Genomic DNA, 16,662 nt, shown 5'->3' on the forward strand with positions numbered 1-16,662 from the left:
ATCCAGGTCTAGTGAACAAAAGAATGTAACACGGAAAATGTGTGCTACAGTGGTGTGGAAGGATTCCAAGATTTTGGAACCAAGAGTTAAGGAGTACATTGATGAAGGGGCACCTGGGTGACTCACTGGTTGAGCATCTGGGTTGCGGGATCGAGTCCCACCTCGTCTTAAAAAAAAAAAAAGTATATTGATGAAATACACTCAGTGTTATTATGCTACAACATACTCTAGAAGTACTTATTCTAACCTAAGAGCTGCTTTGTACATTATCAAAATAAAAATCTTCAAAAAACATATGAAAGTCCAATTTAGGAACAGTACAGACATTAACAAAATGCTGAGACTGAATGCTGAGACCAATTCATATGAATTTAATCAATGACAGCAAACTAAGAAATTAAAAACTAGACTCCACAAATTGAATTTAGAAAGTATAAAATTAGTTGTATTTGTAATAAATATATAATCAAGATGCTTTAATATTTTATCAGATCTTAATAGTTGCTAATAAATCATTGTCTTAGTTGTGTCTGGAATAGCTATAGTATCATATGGCTGAAAAGAAACTCAAGAAACTATAAAAAGGAAGAGATGTGGATACTGGGTCAGTACAACTTTAGGCAAATCAAGTCACCCAGACTTCCTTGAGCCTCTGTTTTAAAATATTTAAAATGGGAGAGGGGCAGGAACAGAGGGCACATGAAAGACTCACTGCCTTGTCTTTCCCAGTGCTAAAATTCTCCGTCACTTCACTTCATTCTTCAGTTCTTTGAAGGGCAGTGAGCAAATCTAAAACAAAGAAGCTGTTTAAATCTGACACAGCCGGGAAAGTGAAAGGAATTGTAATTAACAAGAAACTTTGTATTTTCTTTTAGGAGAAAAAATAAGCAAACAGGAGAATTCTAGATTTCCTTAAAAGAGAACTGCGTTTGTATTTTGTGGATGCATCAATGTAATCACAAAGTGACAGATGGCATTTCATGGTAACAGCTGTGATTAATATCAAGTTAAACATCTTTAAAATAAAAATATATTGGTATGTTATATAAAATTTTCAACACCCCTCCAACCACAGAATGTAAATTTATATAAACCACTCCAGTTTAGTTTGTATGGTAAGATTTCTAACCTGTGTGTTTAACCTATTTAATCAATTCAATTTCCAAAACAAATGCAAATTATATATATAATACTTTAAATAGATGTGGGTTCAAAGGTTCAAAATTCATATTCTGTCCCTGAGATATACCAAAAATTATTTAGGAAAATAAAATAGAAATCACAACATCCATATGGCATATAGAAAGCTGTCACAATTACTGGAAACGAACCTCACTTCCAACAAAATTACTCAAGGACAGATGTTTGCAGTCCTTCCTCAGCTCAGTGCATTTTCCCTCCCTCTTCACATATCTCCACTTCAAAAAATGTTCACATTACATCTCCTTGTTCACGGAAAGGACAATTCCTATCCCAATGTACTACCTACGTTACACGTATTTTCATTACACATTATTTCTGACTTCTCCAGTCAAAGAAAATATCCTCTGTCTCCTTCCCTTGGGGCTTTGCAAAGAAATGGACTAATGTAATAAACAATGCTGAGCATTAAAAGGCAAGCATACCTTCATGTTTACCTTTTCCAGATATCTCATTTGTAACATAAAAGGAACCTTAACACAAAGAAATGACTACTGTAGAAATGTCAAGTTCTCCTTGAACAAGTTAGTCAAAGAAATACTTGGACTTGATTATAGAAATTGCAGACTATGCAATTCAAACAGTTATCCTTTTGAAGTCAATTTTAAAAACTAGACAAAATATTATAATTATCTTCTTAAAAGCATCAAATAACTAACAGCATGGTGAGGGGTGAATAACCAGCTCAAATCCACCAGAAGTTGAAACCCAGAAAGGTGAGCTCAGCTTTTGTCTTCCATGGATTTGTCAAAAAAGAAGTATTTAGGAGGCTGAACTTTGTGATTTGTTGCTTGACTTCCAGGACTGGGGAACAAAAGTTAGAATCTGGAACCCACCAATGATAAAGACCATAATAAAAACATCATTGGCTTTGGGCTTGGACTCCACAGGGATGCATCCTAAGGCAAGTAAGAGGGAACCAGAAGGTAGCCCAGAAAAGTTAAAAGATTTGGAATTGGATTAACATGGTCTCACACTCCAAGACACTTAGCAACGGCAAATGAAAATCTCTGAAGAAAAATTAACTTCACCTTATACATCAAATTATTTCTGCAAAGACAAGAGTTTAGGTCCACAGAGAGCTGACATGTTGGAATTACAAAACACACACTGGGACCCCTGGGTGGTTCACTGGTTGAGTGTCTCTGCATTCATTCAGCTCAGGGCGTGATCCCAGGGTCCTGGGATCCAGTCCTGCATCGGGCTCCCCCCAGGGAGCCTGCTTCTCTCTCTATGTCTCTGCCTCTCTCTGTGTGTCTCTCATGAATAAATAAAATCTTAAAAAAAAAAAAAAAGGCACAGACTGAAAAATACAACATTCAAGGAAGTCAAGTGAAGCTTGACTATTTTTGCATGGAAATGAAAACTATACAAAGTGACACGGTAGATATGAAAAAAGACAAAATAAAACTTCCAGTAACTAGTAAAAGAAGAAAGAAAAAAAGAAAAACTAGTAAAAACGAGTAAAAGAAGAAAGAAAGAAAAAAAGAAAGAGGTTGTAACTTCCAAATAGTAAGAGAAAAAAAAATCTGAAACGAAAAAATAGTCAACTTGTCTAAATGGCAAGAAAGTGGAGAAAAGGGAACTAACAAGCAGGGCAAATATAAAATATATAGTAAGATAGGAGAGTTAAATCCAACCATGTCACAGAAGAGACACACCAAAAACATAAGAACGCAAGAAGGTTGAAGGTAAAAGAATAGAAAAAGATATACCACACAAGCAATAATGAAGAGAAAGCTGGTGTTGTTACAGCACTCTCAAACTAAACTAAACTTAAATGCAAAAAAAGGGCCATCCAAATAAAATAGGAACACTCCATACTATAAGTCACAAAGAAGATATAGCTACTGTGCATTTTCATGCATCTACTAGCACAGCCTCAAATACATAAAACAAAAACTGAGAGAACTACAAGGGGAAACAGTCAAATCCACAATCATAATTGGATATATTTTAACATACTTTTATATTTGATAAACAAAAAAAGATCACTAATGATGCTAAAGATATGAATTACAAGATTAATAAACATGACCTAGTGAAAACATATGGAACACTGCACTCAACTGCAGAGGAACAAAAGATAATATACTGGGCCATAATGCACATCTTAAATTTTAAAGGTCTGAAACCACAGACTGTTGAATCAGTGTATTCTCTACCTTTTACAGTTGTTAGAAATCAAAAAATTATTAAAAAGTAACTAGATTATCTCCATGTGTTTAGAAATTAAGAAATATAAAACTTCCAACTAATCTAAAAGTCAAAGTTTAATACCAATAAAAATTAGAAAACATTTTAAGTGAATAATAAAAATACTACACATCATAATTTAAGTAATAGAACTAGCTAAAACAGTGCTTAGAGGGAAACACTTAGCCTTAAATGCATATAATTAAAAGGAAGAAATACTGGAAAGTAGTCAACTATAAGAAATTAATAAAAGAAAAAGTAACCCCCAAAAAGGAAAAGGAAGGAAATAAAGCAGAAATTAGTGCAAAAGAACACAAACATGCAATAAAAAGGATCAGCAAGACTCAAAATTTAGTTCTTTTGAAAGACTACTAAATCTCTGATAAGACTGATAAAGGAAAAAGAGGTTATCTTATAGACTGTATCAGACAAAAGAAGGGGTTTCTTTCTTGAAGCCATTAATATATAATTTTGTGAAGGTAAATTAAAAAGTGTGGATGAAAAAAACAACCTCTGAAGGGAAAAATTACAAAATAATCAAGAGACCGAAAACCTGAAAAGGCTTATTAGAAAGGGGAAATCTGATTAATAATCAAAAACCTTTCCAAAAAGAAAATTCTCAGCTCAGATGGCTTCTCTGCCAGATTGCAGTAACAAATAAATCTAATCATACACAAACTTTTCCGGAATAGAAAATACGGGTCAGTTTACCTTATGAGGCTAGCACAACAATGATTTCAAATCTTGAGAAGAACAATGTAGGCCATCTCATTCCTGAACATTGATGCAAACTTTCAGGAAAATATTAATAAACTGAACAAACCAGGAACAATTTGAAAACAAAGTACAGTAAAACTAAATTAGGTTTATCAGTAATTAAACATTTAAATAAAATTCAATATATTAACACACTAAGAGAAAATTCATATGGTAATAAAAAGTCGTAAAATAAAAAAGTATTAAATTCAAACAAGCAGAACAAGACACAAAATTGTTAGTAAATGAGATATAGGAGGGAACTTATTTTTTTTAAGTTTTTATTTTAATCACCCAGTGCTCATTATGAGAAGTGTACTCATATCCCAACCTCATCTATTTCCCTCATCCTCCCACCCACCTCCCCCCTGGTAACCATCAGTTTGTTTGTTCTCTTAAGTTAAGAGCCTGTTGGGACACCTGGGTGGCTCAGTGGTTGATCTTCTGCTTCCGCTTGGCTCATGGCCTGTTCCAGGAGTCCAGGGATGGAGTCCCGCATAGGGGCATCGGGAGCCTGCTTCTCCCTCTGCCTGTCTCTGCCTCTCTCATGAATAAATAAATATTTACATATTTTTTAAAGTTAAGAGTCTCTTTCTTGGTTTGTCTTTTTTTTTTCTTTGCTCATTTGTTTTGTTTCTTAAATACCACATACGAGTGAGATCATATGGTACTTGTCTGAAACTTATCTGCTTAGCATTATACTCTTTAGCTCCATCCATGTCATTGCAAATGGCAAGATTTCATTATCTTTAATGGCTGAATAACATTTCATCATATATATATATACATACACACACACACACACACACACACACCATTTCTTTACCCATTCATCAATGGATGAACACTTGGGCTGCTTCTGTACCTTGGCCATTGTAAATAATGCTGCAGTAAACACAGGGGTACATGTATTCCTTTGATTGTAAATAATGCTGCAATAAACACAGGGGTACATGTATTCCTTTGAATTAGTGTTTTTGTATCCTTTGGGTAAATACCCAGTACTGTGATCACTGGATTGTAGGGTAATTCTATTTTTAACCTTTTGAGGAAACTCCATTCTGCTTTTCCACAGTGGCTGCACCAGTTTGCATTCCCACCAACGGTGCACAAGGGTGCACCATTTCTCCACAGCCTCACCGACACCTGTTGCTATTTAGCCATTCCGACTGGTGTGAAGTGATATCTCATTGCAGTTTTGATTCGTATTTCCCTGATGATGAGAGATGTGGGGAAATGTCTATTCACGCCTTCAGCCCATTTTTTCATGGGATTATTTGGTTTTTGAGTGTCGAGTTGTATGTGTTCTTTTTATATTTTGGATACTGACTCTTTATCAGATGTCATGTGCAAATATCTTCTCTCATTCTGGAAGTTATCTTTTAGTTTCACTGACTGCTTCCTTTGCTGTGCAAGCTTTTTATTTTGATGTAGTCCCAATAGTTAATTTTTACTTTTGTTCTCAGGGGACCTATCTAGAAAAAAAAGTTGCTGTCAGAGAAGAGTTGCTAATGTCAAAGAAATTCTTGCCTGTGTTCTTTTCTAGAATTTGTATGGTTTCAGGTCTCACGTTCAGGTCGTTCATCCATTTTGAATTTAGTTTTGTGTTTGGTGTGAGAAAGTTGTCCTTTTTTTCTTCTTTATGTTGCTGTCCAGTTTTCCCAACACCATCTGTTGAAGAGACTGTCTTTTTCCCATTGCATAATCTATTCCTGCTTGAAGATTAATTGACCATATTCTTGTGGGATTATTAATCCATATGTCTATTCTTGTGCCAATTCCATACTATTTTGATTATTACAGCTTTGTAATATGATTTCAATTCTAGAATTGTGATACCTCCAGCTTAGCTTTTCTTTTTCAAGATTGTTTTGGCTATTCAGGGTCTTTTGTGGTCTTACACACATTTTAGGATTATTTGTTCTATTTCTGTGAAAAATGCCACTGGTATTTGTATAGGGATCGCATTAAATGTGTAGATTGCTTTGGGTAGTAGAGACATTTTAACAGTATCTGTTCTTCCAATCCATGAGTATAGAATGTGAATTGTTGTTTTCAATATCTTTCATCAGTGTTTTATAGTTTTCAGAGTACATGTCTTTTACCTCTTTGGTTAGGTTTACTCCTGGGTATCTTATTATTTTTGGTGTAATTGTAAATGCAATGGTTTTCTTAATTTCTCTTTCTGCTGCTTCATTATTGGTGTATAGAAATGCAACAAATTTCTGCAGACAGATTTTGAGAAGGGAACTTCTTTAATATGATAAAGGTTTTAACAAAAACAAAAAACAAAAAACATAACTTCAGCAAATGTACTTGAAAGTGAAATATTAAAAGCTTTCTCTTTGAGATCAGGAACAAGACAGGGATAGCAGCCCTGGGATGATGCAGTGTTCTATTTCTTAACCTGGGTAATAATTTCATGTGTGTTGACAATAAAATATTAATCTCTTTACTTCTTTTTTTAAAGATTTTATTTATTCCTGCATGAGAGAGAGAGAGAGACAGACGGATAGACACAGGCCGAGGGAGAAGCAAGCTCCATGCAGGAAGCCAGATGTGGAACTCAATCCCGGGTCTCCAGGATCACATCCTGGGCTGAAGGCGGCGCTAAACCGCTGAGCCACCTGGGCTGCCCTTTATTTTATGTTTTATGTACAATCTGGAATATATGTTATAGAAAAAAAGGATAATACTTGGAGATGGACAAAAGGCTGATTTAAGACTATCACTAAAGCTCAGCAATTCTGTAGGTCCTAATTTTTCCCCCATTATGATTAATTTCAAATCAATGAACATTTATTGTGCCTATGAGACATTGTACAATCTTGGCAACATGCATTGTTATCCTTAAAGATGTCTGTAGCCTAGATCATCCAGTAACTCCATTATCTATGAAACCATCTTAAAGAAAAAAGCCAAGATAAAGAGAAAAAGAAATCTGTAATATGCTAAGATGTTCACTGCACACATGAAAATAAAATGGAAAACAACTAAGTAACCAACCATGGGGAATAGTTAAAAATAATTCTTACAATGGATTAAACAGTCAATAAAAATATGATTTACCGGAGTCTAAAAAAGTACATAGTCTAATTTTTTTAATTGAAAATATACACAAACAACTTATACTATGACTAAAGGTGGGATATGTCTTAGGCACAGAAAAAAGAATGAGAAGGTGGGTGAGAGGGAATGGGGGAGACAAAAGCTCTACTGGTTTTCTTTATATGATGAGCTTATGGATATTATCTGTACTTTTTATTTTCTGAACTTCCTGTGATGACTGTATAAAGCTTTAATAACTGGGTATATAAGAACTGAAGAAAATAATCAGAAGCCAAAGTATCTTATTTTAATTACTTCAAAATGTAACTAAAATTTCAGTCAATTTTTATCTCAGTATGATTTTATTCAAGTAAATTATTTCCTAGCAGTTAAGCTGTGTAAGTCTATAATTTGCTAATTATTTATAATAATTTCTAATTATATTTAGTGCTTTAAATCATATAACATTAAAAATAATAATTAGACCTCTAAAGACATATCATCTCCAGATTTCTGGCCATAATTCTAAACCAGATTACTCTTTGATAACTAAAAGAGAAAATGATTTATAAACAGGCTTCCAGCAGTCATTTCTGTAAAAGCAAAATAACTGTTAGTCTCTAAATAAAAGACGGTTATAGCTCCTCACTTTCTTGAACAGCCATTTTCCACCTCAGGTGTGCCAATACCCTGGTATTTTCTGACCAGCTGTGAGGTATGTCTCAAGTAACTTGTTATCAATCATAATGTATAAATGTGTTTAATGCTTATCACAGTGTGGAACATTCCAGTACACTTTGATGAGATGCAAAGAAGACAATAGAGATAAACCTTACACTTTGGGAATTCCACACTCACTTATTCAACATTTACTGAGCATCTATTAGAGGCCAGTAACTAAAGGCCCTGTGCAAACAACAGAAACAATTGAAAATTATTAGGTCACAAGGTTAAATATAACTGTCATTTTACAATTTAAACCTTTGAATAGACTAACCGAATCCTACTTTTCACTACTTGCCAGCACAAACTTTTCTTCCTAGTTCTCTGATATTCTAGCCTTCCTTGCTGCTGAACCTCTGCTCAGGCTGCTCCCCAGCCTAAGTGCTTTTTGTTCACTCACCAGCATCTGTAGAATTCTCACCATAGGCCAGCCACTGCACTTGAAATGAGAAGGAAAAAGCCTTTTCTAATCTTTCTGTTCTTTGAAGTCCAGATTGAGTTCCATTTCTTTCTCAGAGAACTACTCATTATCCTCTTCATAATCTGAATGCTGTAAGTATTATTATCCAACCCAATGGCCTCCAATCTTTAAGGTCAGCAGTCATTTTTATTATCACAATGTTTCATGAATCTCATTCTCACTCTTCAGGTGATCTCATCTGGTCCCATGACCCTAAATACCATCTATACACTGATAACTTTCAAACATACCTCCAGCTCCACCTCTCCCTTGAACTCCTAATAGACATGCCTATTCAACGTCTCCACTTAAACACGGCCACATCAGTGAGGGAGACAGAACACGAGAGACTCCTAACTCTGGGAAACAAACAAGGGGTAGTGGAAGGGGAGGTGGGCAGGGCGTTGGGGTGACTGGGTGATGGGCACTGGGTGGGGGGGCACTTGCGGGATGAGCACTGGGTGTTATGCTAAATGTTGGCAAATTGAACTCCAATAAAAAAAAATAAAAATAAAAAATAAAAAATAAATAAAGATATGTTTTTAAATTTAAAAAAAAACACGGCCACACCCCACACAAAACCCCTCATTTACACTCATTTACATTTTCAAACCCGTTTTCCACCTATTCCCTTCCCCAAAGCCCCCATTTCAGTAAAATGTGCCACTTTTCACCCAGTTGTCATGTTGCAAACCTTGGGAATCACCCTTTACTTCTGTTTCCCTCACACTACACATCTAATCCATCAGTGAACCCTAATTACTCTAACTTTTTTTTCTTTAAAGATTTTATTTTGAGAGAGAGAGGGAGGGAGAGAGGGTGTGAGTGGGGGCGGGGGGCAGAGGAGAGACTCTCAAGCAGACTGAAGGCTGGGCATGGAGCCTGACATGGGGCTTGATCTCACACACCTGAGGTCGTGACCAGAGCCAGAATCAAGAGCTGGACACTTAACCGACTGGGCCACCCTGGCGCCCCTCTCCTTTCCAGTATATCACAAATTTCCTAATTGGTTTTCCTGCTTCCATTCTAGCCTTCAACTTTCAACATATAATCAGAGTAATTCTAAAACAAAACAAAACAAACCATCCAGTTCAATCTGGATATTTCCATGCTTGAAACACTTCAATGATTTTCATTTCACTCGGAGTAAAATCGAATCTTTAAATGACCTTCAGTGCCCTACTTGATCTAGCCTCCGCCTGTCCTACCAACTGTCCTACCACCCTCCCCCCCTTCACTCACTGCTTCAGCCACACTGGCCTCCCTGTTGTTCTCCAACGTGACAAACACTCTGTCTCAGAAGGTGCTACTCCCTCTAACTGAACATTTCCCCTCAGAGAGCTCCCCAGCTTACCCCCGTCACTGCCTTCAGGTCTCAGCTCAAAGGGCTTCTCAACAAGCCCTTCCCTCATCAACCTATCTAACGTAGCATGCTGTTACTCTTTTACCCACTGAACCTGCTTTATTTATGTCAAAGTCCATTAACTACCGTGTGTGTGTGTGTGTGTGTGTGTGTGTTCGTGTGTGTTCACATGGATAATGTTTACGGACAGCACCCCTAACATTTACACTCAGAGAGGCACGGGCCCGGTTTTGTTCGCCATTGTTGCCACATTATATGCACACAGCAGACCCTCAAGAATATTTACGGGATGAATGATGGTAACTGCTTTTAGTTTTATTGAGAAAATAATGAAAAAACACTGCTAGAATTCAGTAAGGCTTTAGAATGAATTTATACTCTATTAATTACAAGAGCATTATATATATGCTTTGGTGGTAAAAGGAGTACGATGTACGTAATTCAGGGTTCAATAACAACTGAGGAGTGGGGCCTTCTTAAAATTCTCTATCCCTTCCCACATCCTTCCGTCCTGTGTCCTTCATTAATTCTTTCAATAAATGGTCACTGTGTATCTTTTAGCCAGAGTATTCTAGATATTAAGAACACAAAAATAAGACAAAGTAATGCATTGAGTAGATAAAAATAACACTTACAGGATATGACATACACCAGAGATACAAATATAGATTATAAAATTGTAGTGCAACAGGGGATACAATCAACATTTTTAAGGTAGGTGTTTAGGGCGTTTAGCAGTGATGATCACAAATACTCCCAAAATCAAATAACAGAAGGTATTCTTCTGTTTACTTTATATGTGAAATGAGGGTTTTAAGTCTTAAAGAGCTATAGTAATTTGCTACCATGAGATAAGCTAGCCCGAGAGTGAAACCAAAACAAGGGGAATGACACAGCTGAACAAATCACAGAGAAACTGAGCCAAGTCCTTGATGATTTCAGGCTGGATAAAGCCTTAGATAAAGTTTAGCTACAAGATCTAATCATTCCCTTTATTGTTTAAGCAGCTTGAATTTGGTTTTCTATCACCTGCAATATAAGAATACAAGTTAATGTCTATGAATTCTTTCAAAAAGCAAAACCACTGTGACAACCAAAAATGTCCCCATAGATTTTCCAAATTCTTCCCAATCCCAACGAGAAAAACAAATCTATTTCCTAATAGTTTTATATGTACCCATTTACCTCAGTGGTTCCACCAGGTACACATAAGTGTGCTTAACAACAACCTTAGAAGAAACAGGGATGCATAATCCAGTTTTAATCAGTCATTTATGACTATCTCAATGTTTGACCAAAATCATACATATAGCTTCAATCAACTCTTGGGATAAACAGTGCTGTAAGTATGCTCCTACTACTGGAAAGTTCTTATTTACATTTACTTCTCCATAAAACATGATAGAGATACGTCACTGAGTCACTGATCTTGTCGGTCACGTTACCCTCAGCCATTCACGTAACTTCCTCCTAGACTGAAATGCCAGATAATGATCTTTCCAGCCCCCTGCAAGCAGGGCATGAACCTGCCAGGATGACATCTGACATAGGGCTTCTGTGAAAGGTTTATCATTTGCCTAATCAAGAGACTGGAGGGCAAGCTTCCCCCTATCTTTGTTTAACTGTGTGAGAATGTGAGGTCTGGAGCAGACAGTAATGTGCAAAAAGGAGAGGAAGAGCCTGAGCCCAAGGATCAACACACTAAGGATGAAGATGAAAAGCACCTCGATCCTTGATATAACATCACTGTACAGCTACACTGACTGACCAGGAATCCTCTAACTCTGGACTTCTTTTTATGTGAAATATTGTTTACTGTTGGTTGCTATTATGTAACCCAAGGCCAAACTAACATAAGATATATTCAAGATCTGACAGCTGCTCAAAGTGGGAGAACCAAGATGACTGCATGATTAGAGTGGGTGGCTAGGAGAAAGATGTTTACAAAAGAGACATTAGAAGGAAGAGAAACACATATACACACATGCACATGTAAACACACTAGGTGAGGGAAGGTGGCCTAAACCAAACTTCATCTGATTCTGTTTGGTATGAGGTAAGCTTATGACAGTACACGTCAGAGATAGAGAGCAAGCAATGTAGGTGGGAAGTCAAGTTAACAGAACTGAAAAACATCCACATAAAAATGGTGATTTAGGCCATTAAAAATAGGGCACAACCACCAAGACAACACAATGAAAAGCACAGAAATCCTTGAGTATACTCCTCACCCATGGTCATTTTAGATGAGGCTCATCTACCAGTTTGGCCAATTAAAATAATTCCACCCCTCTTGACAAAGATACTGTGACAGACTCGGCAGCAGGACCTTCTCCATGGGTTCAATAAGAATAGAGGTTAGGGCTTTTGGGAAGAGGCTGGACGAGAATCCCTCTCTCTTGCTTTGGAAATCAAGAACATTGTTATCAGCCACTTTTTTTTTTTTTTTAAACTAGGGGGGAAGCTAGTCTGAGCATAAAGCCCAAACAGGAGGACAAAACTGAGATAATAGCAGAAAAATGGAACTTCAGCCCCGATGATGTAAGCCTGTTCCTGAAACCCATTCCACCTATACACTTGCCAATTATAGACGCCAACACATTATTTTTGCTTTCAAATCCAGTTTGCATCCTAACTAATGTAGGAACCACTACGTTTGGGGGTTAGAACAGTGTAGGAAATGTGAGAAAACTTTCAGAGACGGGAGAGAATCGTGACATACGATGCAGAAGAACCAAGAAATCAGATAATCTTATTCCTACAGAGTATATTTCACATATGGTCTTATGAAACCAAGATAACCGAGGAAAGGCCATCAGATTTGGTGATCAGGAGGTCACAGGCGACCTTTAGAGTAGCAACTTCAGTGTTGAAATTTAAAGGAAGTCTGAGTGCAAAGGAAATAATTATTTATATTTATTAGAAACTCCATAACGTACCAAACACTCGGGTGGACATTTAACAAGTGTTAAACTCCTTCAATTATGACTCTAAGTTTAATGTTCTATTTTATAGATAAAGAATAGAGTGAGTAGTAACTTGCCCACAGCCACATAGCCACTAAGTGGTTTTAAGAGACTCAAAAGTCAATGTTCTTCCTACTACACCAGGCTCTCCTGGAATGAAAGGATGAAAATGCAGTGGCACAGTGGGCTCAAAACCGGGACTGGGGTTCCTTGAGTTGCATGGCACACAGCCCCCTGTTTGGCAGCTGGGACAGGAGCACCTAGGTAGGCTGGAGGGAGAGGCTGGAGAAGGAATGATAGAGGACAGTTCTACAGAAAGGAAGGCGGGGAGGGAGGATTGTGGACACATCTGCAGGGGACTGCTCCTGCAAAAGAGGAAGGACAGTTCTTCCTCTGAGATAGCAGTAAATAAGGAAATGATACTGAGAACAGAAAAGAATATGCACCTCAGACAGTTGAGATTTTTCTCAGGAAAGGAAGAGATCAAGTTACTTGCTATAAAAACCTTCAGGAAATGAGACAGAAAGAAACACAATCAGCACTAAAGACCCGGCGGAGAGTACAGCACCAACTGGTATGAAAACTAACCGGTATCCACCCATAACTGTCTCTTTATCCTTCAGGATCTCAGGGGTCAAGCTGAAAGAGCTGGCAAGGAGGCTTATTCTGGACTGGGGACTAGAAAGGAAAATCTACAGAAAAATAAAGCATTCTAGGGCGTCAACGAGCGCTTGGTGAAGCCTGATGACAGTGCGGCCCTGGTTGCACACGGAGGCAAGCGAGATCAGCAGGAGGCTACCGGGAGGGATGAACAGGGAGACGGGGTTCACGGGGACCCTGGGAGGGGGCGCCAAGCACGTTAGCTAAGGGCCGGAGAGTAAGAGCTTAAGGGCGCTTGCGACCCGAGGTGCGTTTGGACGCGAGCCTTCAAAATATTTTGCCAGAGGCAGAGAGCCGCGGACGGGAGCTCCGCGTCCCACGCTCCCCCAAGCCGGAGCCACAGAGCCGAGGGATGACCCTTCTGGAAGCGTCTGTCCTTGGCTGCGGAAAAGTGAGGGCTCAAAACCAACACGGAACCCACGAGCCCGGACAGGAATCAAGCCCCGAAATGCTCCGCCTTTTTTGAACTAAACAATCCTACCCCTAAATTTAAGCCATTGAAAGAAGGAAATTCATGGAGAGGTGCCCGGGGGGCGGGGGCGGGGGCGGGGCCGACCCGGAGACCCCTTCCGAGGCGGCGGGCGCGGCAGGCCGCGCGGGGCAGCAGGGCAGCGTCGGTCCCCCGCCAGCCCGCCCGCTCCGGCCTCCGCGGGCTGTCATCGTACCCGCACGCGGCCGGCCCGCCCGCCACCGAGGAAGCCGGTGCCCCCACGGCGCCCGCGCAGGGGGACGCGCCGGGGGGCTGGGGCGGCCCCGCGCCGGCCCCGCGCCGGCCCGCCCACCGCCTTCTGCTGCAGTGTCAAGTCCCGTCGTGGCCGGCGAGTGGCGGCAGCAACCGGGAATCCAAGCCTCGGGAAGTCTTGGGTCCAAGACCCTTTTCTCCGCTCCCGTCCCTGGTAAGGACAACAAAGAGCTGGTACCCCCGGGAAGCTCAGGCCTCGGGGCGGGACGGCGCACTCGCAGGGCCCCGGAGGCCGCGCTCCCCCTCGCGTCGGGCTCCGCGCTCCCCCGGCCCGCGCCGCTCTGCCCTCGGGGCGCTCCGGGCGGCCCCGGGAGCCTCCCGGGCGGTCCACTGGGGGGAGGGGGCGGGGCGGGGGTCGCGGGGGGCGGGGCGGGGCACCCGGGGGGGGCCGCGGGGCTCGCGGGCCGGGTCCCCCGGGGGGGCCGCGGAGGCGCGGGGGGCAGGGTCGGGCCGCCAGCGCCCGGCTCCGAGCGGCAGCCCCCCGCGTCGGCCGCGCCCCACTCACCTGCCGGACGCCGCCGAGCGCTTCCTCTCCGCCGGGACGCAGCCGCCGCCGCCGCCGGAGCTCCGGGAGCCGCGGGCGCAGGGCCGCCACAGGCAGGCGCAGCGGCGACCGGACCCGAGCCCAGCGAGGCGCACATAGGCGGCGCCGCGCGTCCCGTCCTCAGCAGCGGCCCGCGGCGCCCCCCGGGCACGGCATCGCGCCACCGCGGCCGCCGCTCCCCCAGCAGCCGCCGGGTTTCCGGGGGCCACACTCCGCCCCCTGGCTACTTGGCCTCCGCCATCTTGCCGGAGGCGGGAGGAGTGCAGCGCGCATGCGTGCGCAAGGGGCGCCGGCGTGCCGCTCCGCGCGGGGTCCGCAGTGCGCAGGCGCCGCGCTGCGGGGCCCGGGCCGTGACGTCGCGGGGCCCGGGCCGTGACGTCGCGGATCCGTCCCCGCGGCGCCTGCGGTCCGCGCGGCCCGACCCGCTGCTGCGGCTGTGAGCTCGGAGGCCGAGGAACAGAGTGCTCCTGCTCGCCCTGCGTCAGTCGGTCGGCGTGGGGGCCCAGGCGGGCGCAGGCGAAGCCGCGGCGCACCTGGCCGGCCGCGGGGGGCGGGGACGGCGTGCGGCCCTGCATCCCTGCATCCCGGTCCAGCTGCGCGCACCTGCGCCCCCCCCCCCCCATCTTAACTCGAAGCCTACGTGTTCTGGGCAGTCCTCGTGTGTCTCGCAATTCTACCTGTTCCTTCGCCTTTACTTCTGGCGTGATTTCATTCAAGATTAGTTCACCAAATAATATTTGAGTTTTATTATGTACTTGACAGTGTTACCTAGGCTCCAGGTTTATAGCAGAAGGAAATACGAAGTCACGGCCCTGACCTTGCAGCGGGAAACAATGGGCAGTGAAAGACCTCGCAGGGTCACCGTGTGGGGGGGGGTAAGGACCGGGAAGGGCGATCCCCGCGGCCATGGGCGGTCCCCGAGGCGATGGGCGATCCCGAGGTGATGGGCGACCCCGAGGTGATGGGCGACCCCGAGGTGATGGGCGATCCCCGCGGCCATGGGCGATCCCCGCCCGAGGCGATGGGCGATCCCCGCCCGAGGCGATGGGCGATCCCGAGGTGATGGGCGACCCCGAGGTGATGGGCGATCCCCGAGGCGATGGGCGATCCCGAGGTGATGGGCGACCCCGAGGTGATGGGCAATCCCGGAGGTGACGGGCGATCCCCGAGGCCATGGGCGATCCCCGCAGCCATGGGCGGTCCCCGAGGCGATGGGCGATCCCGAGGCGATGGGCGATCCCCGCAGCCATGGGCGACCCCGAGGTGATGGGCGATCCCCGCGGCCATGGGCGATCCCCGAGGTGATGGGCGATCCCCGCGACCATGGGCGATCCCCGAGGCGATGGGCGATCCCGAGGTGATGGGCGACCCCGAGGTGATGGGCAATCCCGGAGGTGACGGGCGATCCCCGAGGCCATGGGCGATCCCCGCAGCCATGGGCGGTCCCCGAGGCGATGGGCGATCCCGAGGCGATGGGCGACCCCGAGGTGATGGGCGATCCCCGCAGCCATGGGCGGTCCCCGAGGCGATGGGCGATCCCCGCAGCCATGGGCAACCCCGAGGTGATGGGCGATCCCCGCGGCCATGGGCGATCCCCGAGGTGATGGGCGATCCCCGCGACCATGGGCAATCCCCGAGGTGATGGGCGATCCCGAGGTGATGGGCAACCCCGAGGTGATGGGCGATCCCCGCGGCCATGGGCGATCCCCGAGGCGATGGGCGATCCCCGCGGCCATGGGCCTTGGCGCTCCAAGGGGGACGCCTGACCCGGCCGGCTGAGCTCGGGGCCGGGGCCAGGGCAGAGCCTCCCGGGCAGCCGCACGTCAAATGCAGAGGCCTGGGCTGGGAATGAAGACGGGGAGGAACGGACGCTCGGTGGGATGGACGGTGGAGGGAGAGGAGGCGGGAAGAGGCGGGGGTCAGGTCACGTAGGGCGTTGAGGCCCTGGTAGGAGTTGGGTTTTCCTGCAAGGCCTGGGCCACCTCGTGGACGCTGCTCCAACCG

General features: G+C 43.9%; 2 protein-coding genes across 3 annotated transcripts in view; one reads left to right on the forward strand and one right to left on the reverse strand.

Moving 5' to 3' along the window:
* Nucleotides 1–14,752, reverse strand: part of APC (APC regulator of WNT signaling pathway) — a 122,010-nt gene extending 107,258 nt beyond the window's left edge. Inside the window, exon 1 of one of the 2 annotated variants that reach the window (XM_041753263.1) lies at nucleotides 14,620–14,752. The gene's annotated coding sequence lies outside the window, so the exon portion shown is untranslated. The remainder of the gene's footprint in view (nucleotides 1–14,619) is intronic. The other variant, XM_041753266.1, reaches the window with a different exon arrangement.
* Nucleotides 12,468–16,301, forward strand: LOC121489862 (collagen alpha-1(I) chain-like). Its single transcript, XM_041753270.1, has 2 exons — nucleotides 12,468–13,286; nucleotides 13,657–16,301. Exon 2 carries the CDS (start codon nucleotides 13,887–13,889, stop codon nucleotides 15,096–15,098), a length of 1,212 nt encoding a protein of 403 aa, XP_041609204.1. The 5' UTR covers nucleotides 12,468–13,286; nucleotides 13,657–13,886; the 3' UTR covers nucleotides 15,099–16,301.
* The last annotated feature ends 361 nt before the right edge of the window (nucleotides 16,302–16,662 follow it).

Source organism: Vulpes lagopus, chromosome 4 (genome assembly GCF_018345385.1).
Source record: "Vulpes lagopus strain Blue_001 chromosome 4, ASM1834538v1, whole genome shotgun sequence".
Classification (NCBI taxonomy): Eukaryota; Metazoa; Chordata; class Mammalia; order Carnivora; family Canidae; genus Vulpes; species Vulpes lagopus.

What these genes read in the sequence shown, in the direction of transcription:
- LOC121489862 (XM_041753270.1), top strand. Translation starts at nt 13,887, where the DNA reads ATGGAGAGGTGCCCGGGGGGCGGGGGCGGGGGCGGGGCCGACCCGGAG.